Source organism: Calypte anna, chromosome Z, assembly GCF_003957555.1.
Source record: "Calypte anna isolate BGI_N300 chromosome Z, bCalAnn1_v1.p, whole genome shotgun sequence".
NCBI classification, from domain to species: domain Eukaryota; kingdom Metazoa; phylum Chordata; class Aves; order Apodiformes; family Trochilidae; genus Calypte; species Calypte anna.
The window spans coordinates 65656734-65668298 of record NC_044274.1 but is presented as its reverse complement, the minus strand read 5'-3'; the positions used below and the strand labels follow the sequence as shown (position 1 = coordinate 65668298).

At 44.7% G+C, this 11565-nt stretch overlaps 1 protein-coding gene across 1 annotated transcript; it reads left to right on the top strand.

Annotated features, from left to right (window-relative positions):
* Window positions 1-247: 247 nt before the first annotated feature.
* TMEM246 (transmembrane protein 246) lies at window positions 248-11261 on the top strand. The gene is made up of 2 exons (XM_030466693.1): window positions 248-326; window positions 8583-11261. Exon 2 carries the CDS (start codon window positions 8712-8714, stop codon window positions 9897-9899), a length of 1188 nt encoding a protein of 395 aa, XP_030322553.1. The 5' UTR covers window positions 248-326; window positions 8583-8711; the 3' UTR covers window positions 9900-11261.
* The last annotated feature ends 304 nt before the right edge of the window (window positions 11262-11565 follow it).

Below are 11565 nucleotides of genomic sequence, written 5' to 3'. Positions count from 1 at the left end.
TTGGGTTTCCCAATCTCGCTATCTCCCCTACTTCCGAGCATCCCTGTATTGGCGTAGTCACATGTGTGGGCATTAATCCCACCCTCGCCATCCGAGAGGGAGGGGAAAAATTTTGCGGGAGAGAAGTGAGCAACAAGCAGAGCAGCGAGAAGACGCAGGAAGCAGCGGTGCATGGCTCTCTCCTCCCTTCCACTCCCCTCCCCTCCAGCGGCGGGGCGGAGAGCCCGCGGAGCCGGCGGCGGGGCGAGGTCGGCGGCGAGACGGGCTGCGGGAGACAGGACTGCGGGAGCCTCCCGATGCGGTGCCGGGCTGCCCATCAGGAAAGGGTAAACCTGTGGGCGCGGCGGGGGACTGCCCCGGGGTCTGGCTTTGTCCGTTCCTGCAGCACTGCGGAGCGAGGGTCCGTCCCGGCAAGGCGCGGGGCTGGCGGAGTGGAGCGGGGTTGGGGGCGGTTCGGTCCTGCCGCTGCAACGACCCCGGGGGCTGGGCGAGGAGAGGGTCGAACTTTCGGACCATTAGCAGTGCGGAAGGGCGTGCATTCCGGCTGCCCGGCGGGCTTGGCTACTGTAGCTGAGTCACCGAGGTAGAGGGGAAGGGGAGAGCCGCCCTCCAACGAAGGCGTGTTGGGTGCTTGCTGTGTGGAAGTGGCTGTACCTGGTAACAAGAAGAAGAGGGTGTCCAGAGCCTGTTTGGGCCTAGAGAGACAAGCGAGGTGAATTAAACTCTTCCAAGGAAACAAGGAATAACAGCCAGGTTCCACCCTGTGCTTGGTGCTACCCAAAGGATCCTCAGTAGGGGTAACAGCTTGGCAAGAATTTCTTCTGTTCTGGGACAGGGGGGTTGAGGACAGTTCAAACGACATCTGTCTCTGCTGCTTTGCAAGGAGGGCAGAGATGGAGGGGGATCAGCACTTCTTACCTAACACTGCTCCTCTTGGGGTATCATCGCTAAGGTAACTGCCATTAATCCCAGTGCTTTAGGGGTCACCTTGTGCTACCTGGCATCTCTCCCAAAGGCAAGGAGGAGCACCTCAGGACTGAACTTACTGACATTTGAAGTCGTGGGCTGTGGAGGAAGCAGCTGTCCCAATAGTGCAGCAAGACTAGACTGATGTTTGCTACACGTTCATAGGCTGAACATCCTGACTTGCTCCCATGCAGTTGCTGTGAAAATCGGTTCATGTGGAGCCAGTGGGCTGTGTAAAGGCACACCAGGTTCAGCAAGCATTTGCAAGCACAAAACCCAGGAGAAATGCCCTACTGCACATGTGAGATCTGCTGCTTTCCTTGTCTGTCCAACAAGAGCAATGCTAACTATATATAGCAGACTATTTTTTAGCTGCTGTATTTATCCCATGTGCTTCCCTTTGTGCTCAAACAGATTACCAATATCCATCCCCCAGGAACCAGGGCATCCCATTTACCATGACTTTCTGTGCAGGATGAATGGTCTGTCTCATACAGGGGGTGGAGGGAGGGAAGACAGAAGTGAATGCAGAGGAAAAGTCAGTAGTACTGTTTAACATCTGTTGGCTGTCTCTTTGAAGAATCATATCAGTATGACTAAACATTTTTTTCTTTCTAACAGGTTAGTAGTCTCACTGTCACCTGGTACGTTTTTGCATTTTTAATGTTACACAGACCTATCCCTACTGTAAACTCACAGCCTGGACAACAAAGTCCTTTGCTCACAAAAGTAATACCCTACTTCCTTATTACTATGTTTTATTCTTTACAGTCATAAATGCAAAACAGTGCAGTTGCAGTATTTTCTGCTTAGGCAGCTAACACTATTACCTTTTATTTCCCTCCCTCTTCTGAATTACTGAAGTAATTCATGCCTGAAGTAATCATTGTGGGGTTAACTAAAAGATTTTATTAATGATTACAGAATGACCAAAGGATAATTAATAATTTAATAGCAATTAAATTATTATAAGAAAATAATTGAATTATAATGACAGCTATTTAACAATAATTATGAAGCTGGAATGAAATTATAATTGATGATCTAGTGAGTGATTTCACCATTTAAATGAGGATGAGAGGGCTGTCAAATGCTCTGCTACTTACTATACTTATAATATTTAAGCTATAGGTGGATATATACATGTCCCAAGAATACTACATATTATTAGGCCTGATGTAAAATTTGCTTACCTTGTTATAGATGCCAGATGTCAGGTAAGGGGTCTCTCAGCCTTGAGGAGCACCCTTGAGAACAGTCAGTGCTCAGGGGAGATTGTGGCATGCAGCCCACTGCTGTACTGGGAATCTCTGTGGATTCAGGAGGGCTACAGGGATCTGTGGCATAAAGTGATGGACACTCAGGCCAAATTCCTCTTGGTGTGTATGCTGAAGTGTAGGGGCCACAGCTGTTGCCTAGTCCAAGCTCAGGCTAGTGATCCAGCTCCATCTGGTTTAGACTTCTTATTTATGAGATGTGTCCCAGTGAAGGGACAGCTGCCAGAGAGGCAGCTATCATGGTTGGTGATGCCTGAAGCATCCTTACCCACACATCACTCCCACCCAAGTCATACTCAGAAAATTAATTTAATCTAAATATTGCCCTTTTGGAAACTGTGACACAGCAGGTTCCCTAGCAAGTCCCGAGGCCACAATAGCATAGAGAAGGTGGATAGAAAACCTATAGAAAGAGGCAAGAGTATTCCACAAAAGATGGGCTGAGATACCTCATCCCTGCTGCTCCGGAACACCTTCTGGATAGACTTCTCCAAGACCAAGAATTCTTTTTCTTTGTCTATTCAGAATGCTTTAGCTCGCAAGGAGTTGCTATTACTTCAGCATACCACATTTAGTAGCTGTTTTTTCAGTAGCTATTCCAGAAATAATACACCTGTGTAGAGCACCAGTATGATTAAACCATAAAATGCCAGTCCTGAATTCATGACAACAAAATCAGGATGATTTGCTATATATCTGGGAAAATCAGGTTCCTTCCTGTCTTTTACGTTTTTTAGCTGAAGGTCCACTGAGGTAGAAGTTGCGTTTACTATATTTGTGTACAGTGTCTTGCATGCAGGGGGCCTGGTCGTACTTTAGCAAAAGACTGTCACAAAGAGTTAGAATACAAATTATCTATAGCACCTCTTATGAGTTAATGCACATTTAGCTCTGAGATGCTAAAAGCACACAGGAAAAGATAATAGCTGGTGCCACAGTTAGTAACAGCTTTGTCTAACCCTTTTTTTTTTTTTTTTTTTTTTTTAACAAATGGGGGTGTAAATTTTATACTAAAGCAGAAGTGGACTCAAACCAAAACCATCAAGATTTTGGAGGACTCCACAGCCAGTCTCTGTGAAAATATGCAGCAGTTTTTATACGTATCATTACCAAATTCTTTAAGAGCATATTCCTTTTTTCACCTGTGGCACAAAAAAAGGATTCAGATAGAGATTGCCCGTTAAGGCTCTGTAAACCTCTGGTGTAATCTTCTAGAGGACTCCTCACAAAAGCCTTGCCTTAAGTCTCTGTGTTAAGCTATTACCTTGCAGAACTCTTCACCAGACTGCTTTCCACTCCCACTTGATCTGAATACTGACCCCACTGCTTGATAGCAATGGGGAAGAACATTGTCATTCCCATGACATTGCACAGCAGTGAGGCAGCCAGGTGAAAGGCAGCAGGTGTTGAGAACCGTCTCCCTTCAGATTTATGTGGCAAAGGAAAATTGATATGCATAAGAAGCAAGACAGAAGCTGGGGAAATAACTGCAGTTATTATATATATACAGTTCACAGCCTGTTACCCCACTGGTGTAGTTTTACTGTCTTAGTTCAAGGGAAATGGCAAAAGTGTCTTACAGCTGCCACATCCGTGTACCTTGCCTCTTAATTCAGTAGCTTTCAAACTGTGATCCCTGGATTTCTAGGAACTTATGAACAACCTTTAAAAGTTAACTAGATTTAAATGAGAAAAGCAGCCAGCCTATCAGTAAATTTACATTTAGGATGCAGTTCTGCAGTTTCTGAGGTTTCCTAGCTAGACAAGGCTCCACCATGTTTATCAGTGCATTTTCACTTTCCTAACAGTGTTTAAATTCCATCTTCTTGGACAGCAGAAGTTCATGTGTTTATCCACCCTCTCTGAGGAATGGCACATTAAAGCAGTTGGCTGTGCCATTGATTTTGATGTCACCAAGACACACCCAGGTCCTGCAGAGGACCAAGTTCAAACCATCTCCACCTCCCTAGGTCATTTATGCTTTAAGCTGTCATTAACCTGTTAGATCATAGCAGTGTTATACCCTTAAGTACATAGACCTTAAGAAATAAACAGTATAAGTTCTAAGAGAACTCAAGCAGCGCTAGCCCTTGCCATATTAGGAAGTATTTTAGATGAAAGTTAAATGGGACAGCCTGGCTTGACATTTCTTGTCTAGAAACAACATAATGCCAACTGCTTTAAGTGTCTGCTACTAAAGTAAAGTCAAAAGAACAACTGCTGACCTCTTACCGTGAAGACTCTCATGAATGTTTTTAGAAGTACAGCTCCTGCCAGGATGGTTTGTAGTCTATAGGGAGCCGGACTCCCAGATTGGCAGCTAAGTTATGATGATCACATCTTTGATTGCTTGGCCTTCTGCAAGACACTGCTGCTTTCAACACAATCATCAGGACACGGCAGAAATATTATCTGGCACCTGACCTACTAAAAGCTGTGGGAAAACAAGAGGAATTGCAGATTTGCTGGCCATCTGGTCGAGTAATAAGGGATCAGTTAGTGGTAAGGACCTCAGGTTTCAGAAGCTGAGGATTTCTGTCCATACTAGTCAGCTGTCAGCATGCATGTATGAAACAGAAAGAGATCTGTATGGCACTTTGGGATGCTTGCATCAGTTCCCTCACATTCAAGTAGGATGGTTTTCTGGTGCACTAGCAATACCATGTCTGAGACAAGGCTCTTGTCTTTGCCAGAGAGGAGTAATTAGTAGAGGAGCTTAGTCCTGAGGTTGCAGCTTGTCTGCAGGATGTTGGGTTTGGTGTGGAGGTGTGTTTCTCCCAGAGAGAATCCATCTTGTTGGACAGAAGAATACTCTGCAGAGCAAAAGACAGAGATGCCCTCTCTTTCATTAGCTATCCAGGAGACTACTAAAATTTCACAGCTTTGAAGCATATTGGAAGCTTTGTTCCAGAAATGTCTGCCTCTAGTAATACCTTTGTGGAGAGAAGTTCAGAGCAGACAGAAAATCTGCTTTCTTTCCTGTCACCAGCACAGCAGACAGTATTGTGCACTCCAACAAACCCATTACTCATTTTTCTACTGTTCTCAGAGAATGCAGAGATAATTTTTTTCCTGAACAGTTTTAATTCAGCCATGTATTTAGGGCACTAATGAAAATGGGAATGTAGATTTGAATCAGGTGAACCAGGTGTTTCAGGAAGGAATCTTCATCATGAGGATCTAAGCAAAATGCCCAGCCAAATACATAGCTTTATTGTCATAGCTTCCAAATCTATTTAAGCAGTTGCTCTGTTGTACACAGGGCATATTTGAAAGGGACCTCTGCTGCAAGTATTTATATGGTTGCAGAATAGTTACTACTCAGGATTCATACATGTTTTTCTAAAGCAGTATAAAATCCAATTCTGCTTCTTGTTTTCTCTGCAAATTTCATTTTAGCTCAGAAATGTCACTTTAATACATAAGTACAAATTAGATTTTTTTCCCCTAGAATGGGAAAAATGGAAGTGACAGTACCAACAGCTTCTGAAAACAGAACAGTTTCTATAAAGTCAGAACCCTCCTAATGACTAGAAAACAGGATAAACAGAAACTCTATAGAGTCCTACAGATAAGATCAAACTTCACCTTTGTAGAAATAAGAAATTTCTCTCTAGATTTGGAACTCGGGTTCCCAATGTTACAGCCAAGAAGTGGGGTGAAGGTCACTATCTCCCTTCTTTTCTGTCTCCTTCAGCTTGTTTTTGGTATGAACTAGAGTATTTGACCCATTTAATAAGCTTCCTGACCATTTTTAGCCTCTGTGGTTATTCCATTGTATAGTGACAGTAGCCTTTTCCTCTGCAAATGGTCTGGTAAAAGAGCCTGGCAGTCACTGTGAGCACAAGCAGCCCAGGAAGTGGAAGATCTGAAGCGAAGAAGTGGCCCTCTGATGGTTGCTTCCCTTGAGGTGTTTTTGAGTTGCAAAACCAGAGTAAGAGGTCTAAGATCTCGAGTTGTGTCACTGATGAGGTGAAGCCTGGGTAAGTGAGAAGCAGTTGTGGAGATGTCACTGTGGGCTGCGTGGGTGGCTTGGGGCTGTAGGGCTGCACCACAGCTCCAAAGCAGAGGTACCAGCAGGTGGAGTCCCAGCACAGCTTTCCCAGCAGCAGTGGGGTGGAGAACTGAGCTGCAGTACCCAAGGGGAGTCCTTTGTAGGGACCTGGGGAGCATCTTCTCCTGGTGCAGGTAAGCCTGGCCCTTGGACAAGAACTGCTGCAGAAGAGCAAGATCTCAGTTAAGCTTCCCTTGTATTGCTCATGGTTTTTATAGCTCAGATGTCCAGCATAGCTGGCAGATGGAAAATAAGTTTCTTTACTCTCTGAGAACTAAACTGTCTTCAAGCTTTTCTTCATTTTCCCACTTTAGTCCTCAGTTTCAAGTTACCAGCTCAGCAATAGGCCCCAAAATGCTCCTCACATCAGGAAGAGGCTCAAAAATATGTCAGCATGAGTTGCAGGATAGGATTCTGTATTTGTGTGTTCCTTTAATGACTGTGACTGGTTAGCAGAAAAGAAGAAAAAGGAAAGCCCTAGATTTTGGATGCATAAGTGCATTTAAATGCCAGGTCATTACATCTGATGGTTTTCAGGTCATTCATATCCTGAATCATCATGGGTTGGATCTGGCAGCTGAAACGCAGGCATCACCTTTAGGGTCTTTACAAGGTCCACTGATGCAAAGCAATGTCAGTTAAGTAGAATTGTGTAATGAGAAAGAAATAAAGATCTAGATCAGAAAATATGGCAGATTTTGTGCATGAATGTGTAAATTTGTTACCTGTAATTAATTATACTAAATCTTTGAATTCTTGTGTTTTCATGAATCACAAGACAGCACAACACTGATACCACAGTCTATTCAAGGATGGATTGAGATCTCACAGCCATATAGTGCATGGTTTCTCACAAATATTTGGAATAACTCTTGCATATTTTCCATTAATCTTAGTAAAAGGCCTTTCATATAATACTGTCAGATTCCCATGTGGCCATTCTCTTCATGGCAAATATGGGAAATCTGTAACTACAGTAATAAAGGCAGTTTTGAAGTCCCAGAATTAGTCCCTGCTCGTTGTCCCTCTGACTCATTGCTTCTACATGGTCCGTTTTCTTGAGGCAGCGAAGAAAAGCCACAGTTCTGATTTCTCTCCATTTCTCCATGCATCGTTGCTTAGGCTGCTTCAGATGAAAGTGCAGAGAAGGAATAAGGATAACATTTTGGTCTGGGGGCACACGTTGTTGATCAGAACTTGGTGAAGGCAGAAAGTAAAAAGTAGGAGAAACTACACTGAGTGGGGAACTATCAGTCAGCTTGAGGAGTGGGGGCACAGATAAGTCACTTCAAAAGCAGAGGCAATGCAAAAGATGAGGGAGAGTCAAACAGCAGACTGAAAAGGGGAATTTCTGGCACAAGGGAGTTCACCTGAACAGCCTAGTTGCCCTGATTTTGTGTAAGCTCCTGACAGCCAGGCTGTTAAGTGTTCATGGCAGCCCAGAGAAGCAGAACAAGAGAACCAAATACAGCCAAGTCTAATTTTTGTGAAGGTGGATGTTTGCTTAAAGTGTGAGTACACAATGTGTATGTGTGTTTATATAAATGCTTCAGTTTTAAATTAAAAGACTTGTAAATTATAAACTTCTAAATAACTAATATGAGTCGGTGGCTCTTTTGCAATTTAATCTTGATGTCACTGAGTATTTCAGAGGGCCTAAACAGGAGACATCTGAGAGAGAGACACACATCACGCGTGGTGTGCATGTGTCTTTAGTGAAGCAAACCAGTGTCTTTGTTATCTTGCTTCACACTCTAGGGGGTAAAGTGAAAAAGCATGTGTTTGGAAGTGTGTGAGCAACAGAAGGGAAGCATGGTTCATTCCACAGAGGTAAAAGTTTATCTCTCAGATATGTGCTAGGCTAAGATACAAGAAGTCTGGCTTTGGTTCTTGGCTGTGACCCAAGTCTTGCTGTGTGACTCTGACCAGATAGTGGTATCTAAGTTGTCCGCCTGTAACAGAAAGGGATTTCCACACATCCTGCATCTGTACTGTCTGGTTTGTATGTGTTCCAAGCACAGTAACAAATACAACAGAATCCTGTCTAGCTAGGCCTGATCAGAGCTCCTACATGCTGAAAAGGCCTTAGGGACACTTTTTTGAAACTAAATTTGGGTCATCTTTCCTTAACCTCCTGTGACAATTCTGTGATACCCCCATTCCAAGGGACTTCTCAGGTGAAGAGTTTTATTTTGGCTTATTTGGTGACTAGCCCTTAGCTCAAATTGTGGTCTTACATTCTGACAGTTCCTGTTTCATTAACAATCTTTTTTCTTCCTCTCTAGGTTTGGACAAGCTGTGCAGGCTTGGCAGACACTGCCCCAGTGATCCACCTTGCAATCCAGGGAGGACGCATTGGAAGTGAAGGAATGAGGACATGAACAGAGCAGGGGTGCTGTCCTCCTGCAGCAGCCATGTTACACCAAGCCTGGCAGCTCTGTGGGAGGTGGTGCCGTTGGTCCAGTCCTTTTATCCATCTCCTCACACTGACTGTGGTGACATTCAGCGTGCTTGCACCTTTGTTGTGCCACCGGCTCCTCCACTCTTACTTCTATTTGCGGCATTGGCACCTGAATTCCATGAGCCAGGATTTCCTGGAGCAGAACCAGCAGGAGGGTCAGGCTGCCCTCCATTACTTTGAGAACCTACAGGCACCAAACTCCTCCAAGGCCTCTGACAGTGACGCCTTCCAGCCCTTGTTGCTGATCACCATTATCACTGTGCAGAGGCAAAATGATTTCCACTATGTCTTGCAGGTGGCCTCCCATTTCCACCACCTCCTCCAGAAGTGTGGTGCACACTGCAGGAGCCACCGCATCCTCCTCTGTAATGTGGAGTCAGACCCCAGCAGCCATCAGGATGCCATGCTGCTGAGTAGCTTCTTCCCTGTGGTCAGTCGTGACAAAACTGGGGGGACCCTTGACCCCAGAGTGACCCAGTTTGAGAAGGAGAAGCAGGACTATGTCTATTGCCTTGAGCAGTCACTGTTGGTGTACAACCCAGAATATGTCCTCATAGTAGAAGATGATGCTGTGCCAGAGGAGGAGATATTTGCTGTCTTGCAGCACCTCTTATTGAACCGGTTCTCCAAACCATACCTCAGAGATGCACTCTACTTCAAGCTTTACCATCCTGAGAGGCTTCAGCACTACTTCAACCCTGAACCCATGAGAATCCTGGAGTGGCTAGGGCTGGGCATGTTTCTGGGTCCTGTGCTGGCCTGCATGTACTCCTGGGTAATGGGGCACTCCAGCCTCAGTTGGCTCGTGGTCATCTTCTTTGCTGTGTACAGCATGGCCTTGTCAGAGCTGGTGGGACGGCACTACCTGCTGGAGCTGCGCCGGCTGTCCCCCACTCTGTACAACATCGTGCCTGTCACCGAATGCTGCACGCCTGCCATGCTCTTCCCTGCTCCTTCTGCCCTCCGTGCCTCGGGTTACCTGAAGGGGCTGCGCTGCCGCCAAGGCTTTGCTAAAGACACTGCCCTCTACTCACTGCTCCGTGCCAAGGGGGAGAACGCCTACGTGGTGGAACCCAACCTGGTCCGGCACGTGGGGATGTATTCCAGCCTTCGGCTAAATGACAACCCAAAGCTGCTGTGATCTGTTTATACCTTTACTAGACATGAAGCCCGGAGGTGTTGGCACTAGGCAGAGAGACAGAGTGCAAGATGCAGTATGACTCTCATTGGGCGTTCTGTGCTTCCAGGTGGACAAAGAATAACTCTTAAAAACCAAAAGGTTTCTTACAAAGTAAACTTACATACATGCAGACCCTATTTGATATATATTTCATATATGACTACCATGCGCCACATGGGAGGGGAGTGGAGGGTTCCAGTTGAGGGTTGTGGATTCTCCTCTACTCAGTCATTCCTAGGGAAGAGCTCTCAGACCAAAGTAAACAGCTATACTGCCTACTTGCCTTTACATGTGTTGCAGAAATCACCCCTTCAGGGCAACAAATGTTGGCCAAAGTGAATGTTTCACATTCAGTGTAATGAGGAGGAAAAGCCTATGTTTTCCCATCCTTACTAAGGTCTGATCTTTGACCTCTGTGTTTCAAAACTGTGGTTTTGAGCAGATCTTTCAAAAGCAGCAGTGGTTTACATGAATTTTCCCACAAATTTCACCTAGATTTTATAAAATTTTATAAAGCCTCTCTCTCCCCTCAAAGATCTTTTCTGCACCTCCACTCTTCCCACTATGTTTGGGGCAGAGGCTTTCAAAGATTCTGAAAGTAGGAAGGAGCAACAGAATAGCAGTCTTTAATGTAACAGCCAGGTTGCAAATGCACATTTTCATCTCTATATTAGACATTATAAACAAGAAAGACTACTGTGTTTGTTGGTCACCACTATTGATTGTAGGGGATCCAAGTCATTAAAAGAGGCCTTACCAGCTGCTGATTTGACTTAGGCATTCAACATGAATTTACCTTGACTTTCTATCAGCACAGAGGCAAGGAAAAGATTACATTATGTGCTGCTATTGTGCAGGATCCTTGTTTCATTTTGGAGCTGCAATTCACAGCTCAGCCTCATTCACTGCAGTAGGTGAAATGCCCCCAAAAAGCAAAGTTAGTTGTTCATAAAACCAAGTAACAATAGCACAATGCATAAAGGGGACACTTTAGTACTGAGCCATTGACTTCATGTGCTCTGTTTGTTAGGCATTTAGGGTAAGTACTTTGTACCACAGTTGTGGGCACAGTTAATATAAAACCACACAGATGTCAGAGATCTCACACAGAATCAAAATTGGCACCAAAATGTTTATGTTTAGTGAAAAGCCCACCTTCAGGGGGCTTTGTATCAAATTCACTTACATATGGAGTTTGGCTGTCCTGTTTTTAAAAACATATTCCTGTTTTTAGAATGAACCATGTATAGTATTTTTGTCAAGTTTTGGTCAGTGAGTTCTTTTTTGGGGATTTTTTTGGTTAAAGAAGAGATCTGCTTTGAATGATGGGATGGATGGAAGCTGTGCCAGGGAGGGTTTAGGGTAGATGTTAGGAAACATTTTTTCACTGAGAGGGTTGTCAGGCATTGGAATGTCCTGCACAGGACAGTGGTGGAGTCACCATCCCTGGAGGCATTTAAAGGGCATTTGGACCTGGTCCTTAAGGACATGGTTTTGTAGTTGACCGTGGTGTTGGTCAAAGGTTGGACTGGATGATCTTGGAGATCTCTTCCAAGCTGAACATTCTGTGATTCTGTGAATTTTCTTTCCCCTAGTCTCTCCCAGGTGATTCATGCCTTAAGCTCTT